General features: G+C 39.2%; 1 protein-coding gene across 1 annotated transcript in view; it reads left to right on the top strand.

Moving 5' to 3' along the window:
* The window catches only part of LOC139145102 (uncharacterized), a 42,934-nt gene that overhangs the window by 11,903 nt on the left and 12,152 nt on the right, over positions 1-18,879 (top strand). The window contains exons 13-14 of the mRNA XM_070716052.1: positions 1,713-1,844; positions 7,870-8,112. Coding sequence (XP_070572153.1) covers positions 1,713-1,844; positions 7,870-8,112 — 375 coding nt within the window. The remainder of the gene's footprint in view (positions 1-1,712; positions 1,845-7,869; positions 8,113-18,879) is intronic.

Here is an 18,879-nt window from a genome sequence, read left to right as displayed (position 1 = left end):
GTAGTTTTTGCATGACATAAAAACTCGTTTCCTAATGTCAAGTTGACTATCATGTGCAGCCTATCTCGTTGCTGCTTGATCTATTTGTTTTTGTTGCACATGTTGACTAGATCTGATTTCAGGTGAAATTCATCTCCCAAAGAATAACGTTGATGGGGTTTCTCCAATGGTAGAATTTGAATTTGAATCATGGCGGATTTGAGTTCTTAAAGATTGTATAGATTTCTCTGCAAATCCGTTTTTGTTGAGTGGATACGATATAGTTTTTTGATCGGGGGGAAATTCGACCGTGATGGTAATTTATCAATACCGCCCAAGAAACGAGCGAACTTGGCTGACGTCTTTTTGGTTTTTTGCATCAGTCACGGCTTTTATTTTCTCTTTTGCTATGTGAAGCTCGTGTATGTCAATAGAATGAGAACAGAATGCAGTTTCATCTTTGAAGAATTCAGAGTTCTCCAAGTTTCAATACTTCTTGAATATTGACTGATATAATTGTTGTCAGTTCCTCATTTGATGATCATATCATCTATGATGCAGATAGTGCGGTAGCTCCTTGCGGTACCTGATCCATGGATAATTGTCATTTTAGAAGTGCGGACGTAATTCCCAATGTCAATCATTAGTATCAGTATAACCCCTTTTCTGTATTGATGGTGAGATAATTTTTTGAAAATTAATCCATCTGCATCGGATGATAGGCATGATGCATAATGATGCAGATCAATGTTTTGCACCTTTTTGGCGTGCAAAGGTATCTTCAATACTTGGTAGAAGTAGTTAATACCAATCTACCTCTAGTACTGGGTTGACTGTAGTCTTCAAATCTCCATATACGTGTATAGTGCACCTGAATTCTTTGCATCTGTGATAATCGGTGTTACCCATTTTACTATGTCTTACTCAGGACAAAACACCCCACTCTTCAGTTGGTCCAATTCCTTCTCCACTTTTTCTTCTACAGCAAGGACCTTCTTGCTTCTGCTTTTCTTTTTTTGCTTTCTCCCTTTCTTCATTTGGAACTGCAAGTATTCTGACCACGACCTCTTTTCTTGCTGTGATGACACTCTGCATCTTTAAATATGCAGTCACAGGGCCTTACCACGTCGATAGCAAGGTTTTGTCTTACCCTGAGGACTACTAAATTGACCATCACAAAACTAAAATTGTAAACTACAAACTATAAAAAGCACTACACTGTACATTCTTAATCGGCAAGTTTCTATATTTTGAATGCAAAAGCAAACAATTATTTTGGTAGATTTCCTCCGCACACATTTAATCTAGACAATCGGGCTACTTTTTCGTCTATTGTTGTTATTGTTTATGTACAACTTGATTCCGGTCTTCTCATTAATGTTCACTTCGTTTGTACATAATTGTAGCTCCAGTTCATGATTTTGAAAATACGTTATGTATGTAGTCTTATGATGAAACCTCTTCAAACAAACATGCACGTTTGATTCGTGCAAAATAGCGCTCGTGTTTTCAAAGCAGTACATTACTCACGGAATATTCTCCTATCGATATTTCGCAACGTATCTCAAATTACAAGAAAACTACAGCACCTTTTAATTGTGCTATTTGGCTTTCTTAAAGGATGACGGATAAGGAGAGTATGATTTATGTTATGTTAGGTTTACAAAATTATCAAACTATGGTGATGTCAATCTCTGAATGATTAAATTCGCCTACCTCTTTTTATGTAACAGAGTGTCCTGAAAATCTATATGGACAAAACTGTGATATGTCATGTGACTGTGAAGCTGGTTCATCTACTTCCTGTGACCGATTCTATGGTTGTGTGTGCACTTCTGGCTGGACTGGGAGACACTGTCATATAGGTACAGTTTCAAACAATAGTTAGTTTTGTTTAAAAGCGGACGACATTTTTATCTTGGAATATGCCTTTGATTGACACTATGAAATGTTAGCTAGCGACCTTTTACATTTGCCAATCTTGTCGTTAATTCTTATTTTCCTCAGGAAATCTTAGTTCACAAAAACTGTTAACATTACGAACAGAAGTGCACTTATGTTTCTGATACGTAATACTGACCTTTGACAAACACGAATTTGCAGATATACATATGTAAATTAACGAACCTAGCTTGAACCTTTCCTTGAAATAAGGGGTAACAATTCCGGGAACAAGTGCGTAGGGACTCCTTGTTTAAAACAGCTGACTCTGTGTGTAGCTCGACAGAACAATTTCTGTTGTATGTAGCCATTCTTCTGAGTGGTTTCTTGTTGTGCATGAACTCCAGGAATGTTTCTACTAAGCTCTTTTGTACAGAAAAGTCCTCATTACTTTTCCTATGTATGTCACTGCTCTTTTGTGTTCTTTAGTGCGGTTTTCGAGCAGTTTTTCTTTTAATGGATCGTGATTATTTTTTTTGCAATGGGTGTCAGCCTATTATCTCATTGTCTTTACGTTGCATGTAAATTATAATTTTTTGGAATTTTCTTGGCGGTTTTCATGGCTTGAAACCAGTTTGGAGACTATTACTTTTTATAGGAAAGTTTTAGGGTCAGCTTCATCTTCTCCTATTCTGTCCGCGTCAGAATATAGTACTTCTAGCATTTTCTAGCATTTTCTCTAGGTTGGCAGCATGTTACTTCTGTAAGCAACTATTTTTCTGATACTACGCTTCATCTGTACTAGGAGTTAGTTTTAACTTTAATGATGTCTCGAACGTAGGATGACTTTTTTGGTTCCCTCTTTATCTCCTTTGCCTGTTTTATCTTCGTCCTGAGCATCTGGTATGTGGACGAAGGCTGATGTACAGGCAAGTTGCATAGCGACTACAGCAGCTCAGAAATGTCTGAGGAATGTCTGCCAGAGGCGACTTTAAAGGACCCTCTTACAGCCTCTTCAACTCATGTTGACAGACCAGACAGGTATGTAAGGGTGCCGGAAATCGACAAGTGCGGGCCAAAGTGAGGGCCAGCACAATCAAAGTGCGAGCGAATGTGAGGGCTTGAAGTGAGGGCTCTCACAATCGAAGTGCGAGCAAATGTGAGGGCTTGAAGTGAGGGCTCTCACAATCAAAGTGAGAGCGTATTTGAGGGTTGAGACTTACGAAAATCAGTACTAAATTCACCTTGATCGAATGAAGATTTGTGATCAAAGTCACTGCTTAAAGCACGATACGATCTCCACTTGAGTGTAAACGGCGCAGCCCTGTGTATGAGCATGCATGGAGCTACAGCATCGATCGAAGCTTCACGATATGAGCGAACGGCTAATAAAGTACATGACGTCCCTGACGGAAAAAACTGTCAAACACCGTAAAAATATGAATGAGGCATTTTGTTATCTTTACATCGTTGAGTTTCTTTAAGAATATAATGTCTGGCTGATTTTTAAAATCGGCGACTGACTGATCGAGCAGGGATCGCACATTCAAAGTGCTTGTCAAAGTGAAATCAAACGCTATATGTGCGACAGGCAGAAATATTAAAACATCAGTCATCGCCATGATTAGGTTATACACTGTCAGGACTGAAAAACACTTTCTTGTAAAGCTTTTAAACTTAAGATAAGCCCATCGGAGGATTATCGTTATTGAAATTAATGCCATGACAATAATGACACACGACTGATCACGTCGTTCAAAATCTCAAGTGTCTCTCGACACTCATGAAGGCGCGACTTTGCACAATTTTTAAATAACGGGTATTTATAATCTAGTATCGAAGTTTGACATATCGACAATTTTGGGACTATAGAATCGATACTAGACGATACTAGAATGAACTGCGGTTGTCCCATGGGAAGCCGCGTCTGTGTAACCGCCGATGTTCACCGGCGTTTTTAGGGACTGTAATATCGATACTACACGATACCAGAATAAATTGCTTGGAGCCATGGCACGCCCGGTCTGTTAAATCGACGATATTTACCAGATATTTATCGGCGATTTGGGGATTCTAATATCGATATTAGACGATACTTGAATGACTTGCCCTGTGCCTCGGCATGCCGGATCTGTGAAATCTCCGATATTTACCCTATATTTTTCGGCGATTTGGGGACTCTAATATTGTCGGGAATGGAAATCCGACAGAAATAATGCAAAACAGATAATATATTTCCTGTTTATTATCCAGGGTTCTGTACACATACTAATGACGATTTCACAGCGTCAGTTTATCTATTAGTTTATTTGTTAGTTAAATGAAGCCATAACATGCAAATCTGACCTTTCCGTTGTTTTTTTTTATGTCGACTTTGACATTTAACTTTGGTCGTAGACCCTCGAGAAAACTGTGATCTTCATCGTTACCAGAACATTCACCATGACTGGTATAAAAAAACCCTCAAAATTCTGTGTGTCATTACTCGGAACGTGCTTGCAAGAGCAAAGTGTACATATTCAGAACGTCAGTTTGATCGTTAATGAGATTCAGTGTTAAGTACGAAGTATTGTTGTCGGGGACCGCTTGGCAAATAAACGTAATATATTCCAAGATAGATCGCACAAAAAAAAAACAGCAGTTGCCTGTCCCGTTTTTCTCGAGGGTCTATGGTTTGGTGTATATATAAGCTTAGAAGTTGAACCACGGAATAAAATGTGTGTTGTAGCAGAATTACAGAACACATCGTGTCTGCTTGTCTGTCCATCAGTCACACCAAGACGAATTTCCCTTCGCCACAAATATCGATACTAAACGATACTAGACTTGCCCTGTGCCTTACAGTTCTGGCCAAACCCGACTTCAAAGGACTGACTCTAGCTTCGATACTAGACGATACTGGATTCTGTCAAATCGCAAGTAAATATCCGAATGTATCAGAGATTTCACCACCTCACACTTCTTGCCAAACCCGACTTCCAAGGACTGACTCTAGCTTCGATACTAGATGATACTAGATTTTGTCAAATCGCAAGTAAATAGATATCAGAGATTTCATCACCTTACAGTTCTGGTCAAACCCGACTTCCAAGGACTGACTCTAGCTTCGATACTAGACAATACTAGATTCTGTCAAATCGCAAGTAAATATCCGATACATATCTGAGATTTTACCACCTTACAGTTCTGGTCAAACCCGACTTCTGAGAAATGACTCTAGCTTCGATACTAGACGATACTAGATTTTGTCAAATCGCAAGTAAATATCCGATATATATCGGAGATTTCACCACCTTACAGGTTTGCGTCAGGGTAGCGTCAGGGTTCAGGTGTCCGAATTTAACGTGTTCATCGGGTCGATGGCATGTTCAAGCCGAAAATACCGTGATGTAATATTTTTAGACTCATACTCTCGCCATTGCTGCATTGGTAAGGTTGAAAAAATACGCGGAGTCTTTGAGGTCGGCAGTATTGCTCTGTCTTGACAGTACAACCGGCTTAATTTTGAATGTCTGAAAATTTTCAACGGTGAGTTTTAGTTACACGTTCAGTATTTTACGCGTGCGCCCCTTCGGAAGCAAAAACTTCCGACTTTTATACAAGCTGATAACTTGCTCCAGACCATGACAATAATTAATTAAGTGTCTAGTTATGACGTTTGACCAATTTCAAGATTAAACTGCAATGATCATTTCGACCACACCCGATATTGACACATGAGAGAGAGAGAGAGAGAGAGAGAGAGAGAGAGAGAGAGAGAGAGAGAGAGAGAGAGAGAGAGAGAGAGAGAGAGAGAGAATGTTACGTATTTTACTGGGAAATAGCCACTGCATTCAGTTGAAATATGTTTCAACACCACCTTCCTTACGATCGACTAAGTCTAGGTTGTTGTAAACGTAAATGCACAAAATGTCTTTGGCATCCTACATGCCTGTCACAGAGTTTATGTTTATCTCAAGGCTGATTCACGATGCATGCATAGGACGGTGATGCATATTCGTTTTACAGCAAGTGATTCGGTCGCGATGTGTTGCTCGCCGATAGATTGCTTGTTCTAATCATCAAGTCGTTGGCTTAAAAGTTTCAGAGCCAGAGACGGCACAATCATTTCCGCTACAGACAATCAACGTATGAATGTGATGCAATTCAGGTCGCAGAGCTTTCTGATTATATAGTATGAAACAAAGGAGACAGTCAAATTTCTATCTAATGACTGGTCAATCGCTGACTACACAGAGATAGCTATGATTTCTGTGACAATATAATTGACCATGGGATTGATTCAGTGAACAATATTCAAGGGCTCGTTGACCAAAATGGCATTCTTTATTGAGGTAAAATATCCATCATTGTTAACAAAATGTAAAGGTTACAAGCATTCATGACCCCTGATATTCTGATGAAATTGATCTTTTGAAATGATTATCAAACTTTGTGTACAGAGAAAATAAAAAGCATACTGTCAGTACAAACGTAAAAAAGAATTTGTCATTTGCTGTTGTCTGATTTCTCAGTTTTAGTAGCTATTGAATTTTTTTTATCCTCAAAAAATCAATCATAGAGAACCAGACAAGTCTCCAAAAATACATTTTCCCATGATCTTACTTTATCTGGTGAACAACAAGCCACTCTAAAATTTCTTCAAAAAAGTTTCCTCTTTCTTCGAAAATTCTCCGGCAAAAACTCCGCATACGACGTCATGTCGGATCAGTATCAGAGTTCACGTGCCCAGGTCGTGAACTGGTTTAACTGAAGTCACATTTATCAGTCGCGCTATAGTCGTAAGCTTACAATGGTACCAGAAGAAGTATCGCTCGCTTGAGTTGCAGGTAGGCCTATTTATAATAAAAAGGATATCTGTGATATTTGAAATGCAATGACTAACAAACACGAAAAGGTTAACGAAAAAGACGGAAGTGATGTAATGGGTCATGATCTGTACGCAGGTCATTGTGTACTCGTTCCGCGCTCAGCCGTTCAACTGTTCACAGAGCTGTGCCGCGCCGCGACCTTGTTCTGGAGATAGTAAGTTTTTATTCAACGTTGAAAACGACTTTGACTCTCATTTTTCGTATGTCTGAGCCCGAATTTGATCGGTTCAAGGCGCCCCTCACTTCAAGCCCTCACATTCGCTCGCACTTCGATTGTGAGAGCCTCACTTCAAGCCCTCAAATTTGCTCGCACTTCGATTGTGAGAGCCCTCACTTCAAGCCCTCACATTCGCTCGCACTTCGATTGTGAGAGCCCTCACTTCAAGCCCTCACATTCGCTCGCACTTTGATTGTGCTGGCCCTCACTTTGGCCCCGCACTTGTCGATTTCCGGCACCCTTACATACCTCGACCAGAGAATGAGCTGTTCTGCAAATTGTCATTTGTTTCCTTGGTAAAGCAGTACATTGACCAGATCACAACTTAGGTTCAGACTTGAACCTATTGAAACTGCTATGAGAAACTGCTTTGTCATCATAGTAGAAGGGAGGCAAGCTTTGTGTACGTACAAAATTGATCTCTGTCAACACAGATCCCAATTGTTTGTTGTCATTTCCAGCTCTATTGATATTTGGACTCTTATTTGGCTATCCGTCTTACTTAAAGATCAGTGTTGTGCGATAGAAATAGAAAATGCTTTAAAAGACTTCATTTCTGTTAGGTATACTTATCTTTTAGAAAATCAGAAGCAATACATACTTATCTTTGAGAAGAACCACGCCCTCCCTCCTCCCAACGCTTGACGTTTTGTTCCCTTTTGGAATTTGCTTTTGGAAATAGACACGAACTTTTTCATGCAAACTGAGAACTTTTTTGTGGGAGGGAGTCTACATAGCTGCTATTTGAGTTTTGCAATGAGTCTCTTAACCGTTTTGCTCAGAACTTGAACCCCTAATTTCAAGGGAAGATTCCATCTAGGTTTGTTTACTTACAAATAAATATCTGGCAATCTGTTCGTCTCAAGGGTAGGTATTACTAACAGAAATTGAAATCCTTCGCCTTGACTTTCGGATTCGTAGACACAATTCCACCAATGTTAAAAGGATGTCCTGAAGAACTAACAAAAGTTGTAATGAATGGAGAGACAAAAACCAATGTGACATGGCAAGAACCAACGGTGAAGGACAATTCAGAAAACGTCACTTTATACAGCAGTCATGCGCCAGGCACTATGTTCTACATAGGGACAACATTTGTCCAATACACAGCCACGGACTTGGCCAACAATACTGCCCATTGCAGATTTAGAATAAGAGTCATGAGTATGTAACTTTTTTATTGTATATATGTACCTACGTATGTATGTACGCATGTATATATGTCTGTCTCTCTGTATACCTGTCTGCCTTCCTGCCTGCCTGCATGCATGCATGCATATATGTATGTATGTATGTATTTATGTATGTATGTATGTATGTATGTATGTATGTATGTATGTATGTATGTATGTATGTATGTATGTATGTATGTATGTATGTATGTATGTCATTCCATCCATCTTTGTATGTATCTATATATGGTTCTATGTATCTATGAATGTGTCACTTTGTTTAGTCATTAAATGTTGCTCAGTTATCGGTATACAATGAGATTTAAACCAGTTTACAATAACCTGTCAAAACCGAGTGGTATAACGATGCTGAAGCAGTTTATTACTGTTATGTCATATATTCTATGTTCTATGTATCTATGAATGTGTCAATTTATTTAGTTATAAATGCCGCTTAGTGTTGGGTATGCAATTAGATTTTAATCACTGATTTAAATCGGTGCACAAGTGACAGAGAGTTTTTGTATGAGTTAACCGGTCAAAACCGAGTTGTATAACGATGCTGAAGCAGTTTATTACTGTTATGTCATAACAGTTTAGGTAACACAGTGACATGAGGGGTGATAAACGGGTGCTACAGCGGGTGAAAAAAGATTAGATTTTTGGTGTCTTATAAGACACCACATGCTCATTCTGTTCTATATTTTATGATGTATATGATGTATAAGTACTGCAACAATACATTATGCCGGTTCATACTGAGCGATTTTTCATAGCAGCAACAATAGTGCAAATTTCTTCACAAACACATTAGCAAAACAATTCCCAGTATACTGTGTAACGTCCTTGGTTTCTTTTTGGCTATAAACTTCATTAACAAACAATGGTAGGGGGGTAGAGAAATTCAGGGACACTTAACAATTCTACGGGTAGTAGAGGGGACTTGAAAGTTTAGCTCAGCATATACGGCAGGGGACCTGAAAATGTTTTGGTTCTTATTTTTTACATTTTTAGATTGCATAGTTGGATAGGTAATTCAATGATAACTGAACAACATTTTTTGTCATCCAATGGTTCTAACGTTAATGATAATAGTTGAACAAACTCTAGTACCATTTTGTTTCATTTCATGACCTTTACTTTGAAAATAAAAAAAATGTATGAATAAATTTGAAATTTCATAAAAACAACAACAAGCAGACCTTGTAACGGGACAGAAGTTGCAACTGTTCATATTTTTTTCAATATTTCTATGCAATATATCAAATAGAGTTTCTAGCCGTCTCCTTAAGGTTCCAAGACAAGAGATTGACCTTTTTAAGCCAACAATTTTCTAGCAATTATAATTATATATTTTGGAAAGCCTAGATATAGGGGAACATTTGGTTACAATAGTGTCACCATTATTTACATAACTATCCGTGACAGGCAATTTGCATAGCCTTTCAAAAATCGGTTTTCTTCTATGTTTTTTTTTCAATGCTTTGAAATATGTGGCTGAAATTTGTGTGAGTGCAAGCTATCTACAGGATCTTCCAAAGTATGTCTCAGAATTTTTTTAAACCTTAAACAATTTTTATGCCTGAAAAATGTCCAGAGTGGTCAATTTAACCCTAGTTGATTTCTTTAAAATTGTGCTCAATAAATACTAAGCAAGATGTAAAAAATCTGAGACACACTATTGAAGAGCGTTGAGACAGCTTGCATTCCAGCAAGTTTGAGTCAGATATTTTGAAGTATTTAGACAAAACATTGGGAAAACCGATTTTGAAAGGTTATACAAATTATCTGTCTCGTGATAGTTATGTAAACAATGGTGACACTGTGATTACCAGAAACTTCCCCTATATCTAGGCTTTCAGAAAATGAATAATGTACGGGAGTAGTAAGGAAGTATTGGAAACTGAGACAAAAAAATCTACAAGGAGGGTAGGAAAACCTCACACCTCCCTCCCCAGAACTACTCGTTGCTCCGCGGTAACCGTGGAGCAACCCCCCTGCGGAACGGGCTTTGTCATTGATATGGCTACTTATCGGTACGAACTGTTCACACGATAGATAAAATTTTAGAATTTTCCTCTGAACTTAAAATATGTCGGAAGACCATTACTTCAAACAATATGAGACGTTTTAGATAAATGGTACTGATATCTAAAGTGTAAGTAGTTGTATCTTTTTTAACAAATGAAATGTTGTTGGAACTACTTTCTTCCTGAGTATGAGTAAAAATATCTAAATCTTTTCGATCTTTATCAATAGTTATGAAAATAGTGCAACTCGTTCTTGAATCTGTTTTTAAAGCAATATTTCCAACTAAATCATCAAACTCGTCTCCTGTACCTAATTTTATACATTTGATAACAACTGTACCATGCTCAATTATTTTCATATTATCAGTCATCTGTTGATTGGCTGTCTGTAAAGTTAATTCAGCTGTCTCCTCCCCCACACTTTTCAAACCCAGTTTCTTTAAAGTGGTGTCCCAAAATAATCTTACTGGAACCCTGCTAGCTGTATATGAACAATAATTCTCCCCCTCGTTTATCCACCTTCGCAGTGTATTATCTGCCTTCATTATTGTATTAAGAGGACTAATTTTAAGGTGAACCGGTATACCGAGTAGTGTAATGTATGGGTTATTAGGCTTAAGATAAAGGCGAAAATCGGACAATTTATATTTGTTTACATTGCTATCAAAATAAATGACATTCGGAGTCCCAGGCAGTTCATCAACCCCACCTACAATTTCACTATCCAATATATCTAAGATGTTACGCGGTACATTATAAGGCATGAATTTCTGACTATCCCCATCCCATGTCAGAGCAAAAGGAGTAGGATCATTTGCAGCCTTTGTAGCGTCTATTATGGACTCATCAATGTCTTTAAGTTCGGAAAATTCTACAGCATGTTCATGTTTCTGTGCTGTCGCTGGCGATAACACGAATTGTTTCTCGCGGTCCTTATAACGAAGGACGTAATCCTTATTATGATTACCTGCTATCTTAGTATTATTGTTAACTTTAACATCACTTAAATCTTCAAGCTCAAGATTTTGTACGTGAATTGCACCTAGACCGAAGTTACTTGGACCAGACATACTCCGTAGGGACCTATATACAGTGAAAATTAAAATAATACCTTGTAATATACACAACCATGGCTTCAGCTATAGGAATGACAGTTCTCGGTGCTGTATTAAATGCAACTGCATTCACAGGGGGAAATATTATCGGACAAAAGCTTTCTGGGAATGGTGACGCTCTTATTGAAGAGAAAGTCCGACATGATAAAGCATTAGAAAAATTTGAACATGATCGCAACGTCTGGTCAGAAAAAAGATTACTACAGGCTGACTGGGAAAGAGAAAATCAAGCAAAGGACGCGCATGCTGCAGTTGAATTAAGAGATACAGATGAAGAAATCCTGGAAGAAGCAGAAGCGGTTGCCAACTCTACGTCAGACCGTTCCGAAGGGGCAGTTCAATTCTCAGATTATTATCAGCCCAGTCCTGAGCAAAAGAAATATGAAATGATTTATATTGCTGGAGGATTGGTCGTGGGATGGTTTATGTTACACCGTTAACTACAATAATTCAATACAAAAGCTAGTTGGCCAGTTATTGAAATTGATCATGTTTCCATCCTGATCTGTTATCCAAATACGCATTGAACTCATATGGTCTGAACCTTTTCTCAATGGCATGGAAAGTGCTCCGTTTTTAAAATCATAGGTGACCTTTTCACTTATTTCTTTTGTATCCTGGATGGGAAGTATTTGTAAACAGTCCGATACTTTTCCCTGTATGTATTCGCCAGAGCCAAATGAAACATAATTTCCAGTAACATCAACGACATCTGAATGAACTATGTATTTAGTAACTGTTAAGAAATTTGCTGTCTTCGGACTCATAGTACTTTTTTCCACGGGGTTGTCCTCATTTTTATCTGAAAAGCCGACGAGGTTAGCAAAGCTACCCGTAGCATTAAAAAATACTCTAACATCTTTAGCCAAAGTTAGAAGAACGCGGTTTGTTGGAAGATGTTTTTCAAATTTGATTTTCGGCTGCAACCCGATTTCTTTATTGAGTGTATCAATATTGTAGTTACCTGGACGTATTGATTTAGTCTTCTTCGCTTGCCCATTTTCTTGATATTTTAATATCATATTTGACCTCGTTATGTTATACCATGAATTAAAAAGTGAACACTGTAAAAGTCTTATCTTCGTAAACTGTGTCATGTCAATGCAAGGGTCAAAATTAACAGTAACCGGTTTGCCTGTTTTGCTGTCGATCCAAATGATCATACTTACTGTATATACATTACAAAGTATAAGGTTCTGCAGGAATAATATTTTTCTGTTCAAGAAGATCTTTAGTCGCAACCGCGGCAGCAGTCGCACCACCTAATTTTGCCAATCGAGTCAAATTTGGTCGACTTGGATCGCCCATATCTATTTTCAGAAATTTGCTGGAGATCATTAGATATCCCATCGCTAGTCCTGCGATTACAATACCATCGTACATTGTGTTTACAACTGTTTTAGTATCCATGATTGCTGACAAGTATATAAAATAGAAAAATAAAAATAAAAAATATGGGGGAGTTAATCCATCTCATGCAATGTAGAGGAGCTGGGTTCCCCTCCCCTCGGAACCGTTCCGGTAGGGGTTCTGGAGGGAGCCGCTACGGGCTCTGTTTTTTTCGCTTTCTGGGGAGGCCGAATGGGACAATTAGCCGAGCACGCCCCCAATATAGCCCTAATGCAGTCAATGAAACCGCCACAATTCCTAAAACAAGATAACATTTATTATACCAGCTATTGCGTGAGCCATCACACTGTTCTTTCGTTGTAGGCGGTAGGCCTATACAGTTTGCTTCAGTCGCTATCGCCGAGCTATCATTAGTCATTGCTTTTCGTTTCTTCTGTTTGTTTTGCCTGTTCCATTCCGCTAATCTCTTCCCGGCTTCCACTCTCCCTGGATGCTTCGTCGGTAATGTAATTTTCTCTATGTTGCGCTGTGGCGTAGGAGGTGTCGGTGTCAGTGACGGAGTCGGCGGGGCCCCTGACGGAGTCCCTGGCGGAAGCGTTTGCTGAGTCGGTGCTTGCGAAGTTGAATCCATTTATTTCGGGTATTATATTAAGCCCGATTTTTTTAAAATTTAAATGTTTACCCGTAATTAAACCGGTGGAAACTAGAGCAATCACGGGCCCCCATGTGTAGGCTATCCGTCCTGATAATCGTTTTATTTCACTGTTTAGAATAAAATCCTTTTTAAGATCAGTGGCATAGTTATCTCGGTCATCGATTGGAACTACCTGACTTATTGCACGGGCTCCTAGATCTATGAAACTTTGAGTGATATTATCACTTATAAGAGAACTGTATTTCGCTTCATAGACTTTAAAAGCTTTATTCACCGTTTCATCTCCCCATTTTTCTACGTCAGCAACTGAAATCTCCTTACCAAAAAATAACTTACTTTGACCACTTGCGATGACACAGAGTATTTTTTCACGTTTCGTCTCTATTATGGATCGAGCGTCCGAAGGCACCGAAGGCCCTTCGGAACGCGTATTTGTCGCTGCCGATGTCTTTATTAAATTCTCCATTGTTTGCAGTATGTTATCTATTCTTAGTAAAAAATAAAAAATTCGTTTAAACCTGAATCTGAAATAAAGTATTAACATAGTCTGGAATGTTAGAATGATTCCAACAGGGATTCCTGGAAATTCTCCTCCATTTAAATCTATCTGTATATAGAAACACGAATTATGAGTACAGACGCATTCCCAGTTGCTTTTCAATTGAATAAGACGAGCGTACCGACAGTACAGCATGCTGATATTCCTCCCAAACCGAATGGGGGAATAAAACCTATTCTCATGGACTTAGAAATATATGTAACGCTGACAGATAAATTTACTTTTCATCCTCGGGATATATTTAAAGATAATGTAATCACTCATCGATCAGCAAAAGAAAGTAATATATGGCTAGGCGGTCCGCATATGAAATATTGGGACCAACGATTAAATTTCGCTGTATGATGCAGCACTACTGGTTGTGGTATATCATTTGACCATCTCTTCGGTTCCGAAGGGCCACCACAAATACGATCATTCTGTCGTTTTCATGTATATTTTACAATACGTCGTATTCTTCATGAAATGGGCGTTGCACTTCCAGCCGATACCCCCACCTTCAAAGCCGGCGACAATCCATACAATCTCGTCCAATATGAACTTCTATGTACAGAATTTGGAAGTCCCACGAAGTCCGACTTTCGATATCGCAAAGGCCAAAACTCAGGTCTTGGTTATGGTTATGAATATTACACTAACCGTGGCCCCGTTCGACAGCCAAGCGATATACAACGGTCAGACTTTTCCTCTCTTACGACGGAGGCGTTTTCTATACACATACAATTTTTGGAAAGAAAAAACATGTACTGTCCGACAAAGACCGACCACACTATTATTTCTTCCGAAATGATGGATCGGAGGGACAATATAATAGTTTCATCCCTCTGAAGGGAGACTCGGGACTAACAAAGGCCGGTCTCGCCTGCCTCAATGAAAGCCTTGAAGCCTACGTATATTGCATACTCGGTGCACAAGCTAATATTCGCAGTACCATTGTGGGCGATACTGGCAGTGCAGAGCAAGTAAGAAAAGAATTCGGCGTTCTCCTCGAAGATGAAATTCGCAATACTGACAAAGTAATTAGTTATAGGCGATATCAAGACACAATAATGAATACTGGTGTCAAACTTGATATGGCAGTCTCGCCCAATTTACTTTCTTTACCGTCTGAAATGGTCATTCTTTCGGGCCCGGCAATCTCGGGTTATAATAATGAATTGCAATACGCAACTGAATCTATGGTCTTCGGGGTGAATGGTGATATAAACACGGAAGTTCGAGAAAGTGCTATACATGAGATGGAAGGGGAAGAGGATCCCGTGAAGTGGCAGGACGAGCCCTCCGGGCCGACTCACAATGATACGAGTCGGGGGCCTCCCCTATCGGAACGGGCAGCATCTGTGACCGGCGCAGACCCTATTCACGAATACGGCAAAATTGGTTTGTTATCTTTAGCAATATTCATTACATTTATGTACAGTATATAGATCCGATGTATGCAACTGTACCATTCAACATGATTATAACTGGACCGACAAATTCAGGTAAAACTGAATATGTAATGGATCTCCTCACCGGTCCGTACTTAAGGAAATTTGAATATATAGTTTTCATTTGTCCGACATTCATGAACAATAAAACGTATAATAAAAGATTCATTTTCACCGATGACAATGTGTTTGTGTTTCCGGTCGGACTCGATGCTGTGGATGATACACTAGCCTTCGTACATAAGGAATGGGCCGGCACGAACACTTTAATAATCCTCGACGACTGCGCCTCGTCCAAAGATATGAAGAAGCGCAGTGACGTTTTAGTCAAACTTGGTTTCAGCGCAAGACACGACGGACTATCTGTCTGGGTTCTGACTCAACAATATACTAGTATTAGTAAACCATTTAGGGAAAACATACAGATGTTAGTACTATTTTACACACCGAGCAAGACAGACAACAAAACTATTATTAAAGAATATGGAATGGAGGTGTCAGAACGGGAGGCCACGGACTTGGTCAGACAATTAAAAAATACACATTCAGTAAACTAGTATTTCATTTACGGCATCCGTACGACATAAAATTTTTCGTATAATATAGCTAATCATGGAAGGCGACACCCCCGAAGGCGACAACACCGAAGGCACTCTTAGAGAATTATATTACAACCCGAAAACTGGATTTGGAGGTGTACAAAAATTATATGACGCAGCACGCCCAGCGGACTCCACGTCACTAAGAAAGAGGTACAGGACTAACTAATAATCTTATAACTTATAATCAGCTAACTTATAATCTTCATAAACCGGTACCTTGTACTCGTGGCGCGTTCCGAAGGGGCCGGCGCGTTTTCGTAACATCGATAGACGAGTTTTGGCAAGCTGATCTCGTGGAATTCCCTGCAGCATTCGCACACGTTACAGGCGCTACAAGACGTGATTAAGAAATCCGGGAGGCAACCCGACAAACTTCAGACAGATGAGGGGCGGGAATTTACGAACCGAAAAATGCAGGGGTGGTTGGAGGAGTCAGGCATTCACTGGTTTCACACCTACAGTGACAAAAAAGCTAGCGTTGTTGAACGTTTTAATCGGACCCTTAAGACGATGATGTGGAAATACTTTACATACAGACAGACACGTTCCTGGCTCTCCATTCTACCAGAACTTCTTGAGAATTACAATAACACCGTACACGGAAGTATCAAAATGAAACCTGTCGACGTAACAGAGGACAACGATTGGCAGGCATTTTATACACTTTACCCTGAGTTGGCAGCCATGGGAGTTAACCCTGAACGGGAGAACGGGTCCGAATTACAAAATACAAGACCACTTTCAAGAAAGGATATTTACCAAATTGGACAGAGGAGATTTTCGTGGTTTCAAAAGTTGTGTACGCAGCTGGCTTGGGAACGCCACCAGTTTACAAAATAAAAGATCTGAATGGAGAGGAAATACTCGGCACTTTCTATTCTGATGAACTGCAGAGTGCCCTTTCGGAACGTGCCGACGAGCTGTACAGAGTAGAACGAATTTTGAAGACGAAAAAAATTAGAGGAAAGAAATATTATCTGATAAAATGGAAAGGTTATCCGGAAAGTTTCAATAGTTGGGAGCCAGAGGAAAATGTTATTAGAACTTCGTAAGTTCCTGTGCTGGTACTTGTCAAGTACTAACGCAAGTACTAACGTAAGTACTAACGTAAGTATTTACGAAAGTTATTCAATAAGTACCATGGAAAAAGTCTTAATTTCTTGAAAGCCGAAAGTGTCAGTTTACCACCCCGCTTCCAACCACCTGGCCAAGTATTTATCATGTACTGTCGTAAGTAATGTTCACTTACTGCATCTTTTTCGGCCGTATGTGGATGAGGTGGTACAGGGGAGGATCCTGAACATATTAAGTTTGCAAGATCTTCAAAGCGACTGTGCATGTTGCCCTTATCCGTTCTTTCGAGTCCCCCCTTTTCAGCTTTATCTATAAGTTCTGGTTGAAGTATAATGTACACAACTGACATGAGCCATAGACAAGTAACTTCAAAGTCTTGCCTTTTCATCATATCAAGTGCCCGTAAGTCAAACGGAGCATTATAAGCACACACTGTTTCACAAGCATTAAGAAGTTTGTGTAGGTTCTTGAGTGAGACTCGAGGTTGTTCTAGTTGTTCTTGTCCAGGTGGATAGTAAGCTTTTTCAAGTTCCTCCTTGCCGAAACCGTCTATTAAAAATCCCTGGCTGCCGCCGCTCCATGCAATTCCAAAGTCAAAAGCTCGTGGAGATTCTTCTACTGGTCCGACTGTCTCGGTATCAATTGTTGGATTAAGTATATTCTTGAGAAGGGCAGGCGTAAGAGATTGATGAATTACCAAACATGGAAGTCTGTAGTCATTACAAATTTCTAAGAAAGTCTGTTTGAACTTGTTATGAATCTCTTCTAGTTCTTCTAAGGCAGCTATTTCATATTGTCTGGCTCGAGTCAACACATTCCGCCTGCAATAATCCCAAGGCATATCTTTGAATATGATAATGAAACTATGTAAATGGTCAAATGCTCTAGAAACAATCTTTTTTTCTTCCGCTGCCACGGAAACGCCCCGGATTCTAGAAAAAGTTAGATGTTGAATTATGGAAGAGTCACAAATAATGTAGCGTTCTGAAGGGGAGGCCCTCCCAGCCTGACATTGTAAACTAAGAGTATGTTCTATAAACTGATTCTGAAAATCGGCAATCGAAACGACACGCCCATTATAAAAGTCGGCAATGTTGCTAGAAAAACTAGTGTCAAATTCTGGTACGTGAGACGCCGCCAAATTTACTGCATCGTAACTCTTACCACTTCCAGTTGGTCCATTTATGAATATGTATGACATTTTATGCTATATATATATATAAAATAGAAAAATTTTTTTAATAAAGATATACGATAATACAATGGCAATCCTTTCTATTTCAGATGCAATATATAAAAATACTTGAAACCGGAGAAGACAATATTCAAATCAGTGACGGCAAACTCATATTTGGTGAATCTTTGGTAGATCCTATTATATATGTAGACAGTGAGCTAGAAGTGGTTTTCAATATCGGACCTAAATACGGTTCTAAAGATCCGCTACATGCGATGAAATGTGTGTCCGTTGGCTACCGAGTCTTCAAAAGTTTACCGATTTAATAGTATTCCGTACCTTAGGTGAAAGTTTCGATGCATCCACCGCTAAAAGTTATGCTGCAAGCCTGGCCGCTCACTCCAAGAATACTACCGGATTTTACAATCCATCTAAAGTGTATCAGAAGCGAGGGAGCGAGGCACAGATAAAGTAAAAGGGGCTCACGATTTCGCTACATGTATTGATATGGTTCAAGAAATTGACTGCGGTTTTAAAGCAGTGAGTCCATTGCCAGTCCTAGAAAATCCTGCTATTGTACCTCGTAATATCAGGAAAGGTAGTAAGATAGAATTCTTAGCATTTAAACCGCGCTTAAATAAACGTGCTCTTTCTTTCACTGTTGAGAGGTTATTTTGTGCCGCGGCTAATAAACCAGAAATTCAAGATGCGGAAGAACTAGTCGACTTAGAAAGATTAGGCGAGATATATAAACAAATAAATGCTGC

Source organism: Ptychodera flava, chromosome 12 (assembly GCF_041260155.1).
Source record: "Ptychodera flava strain L36383 chromosome 12, AS_Pfla_20210202, whole genome shotgun sequence".
NCBI classification, from domain to species: domain Eukaryota; kingdom Metazoa; phylum Hemichordata; class Enteropneusta; family Ptychoderidae; genus Ptychodera; species Ptychodera flava.
Note: the sequence above shows the minus strand (reverse complement) of the source record. Positions and strands in the feature narration are given on the sequence as shown.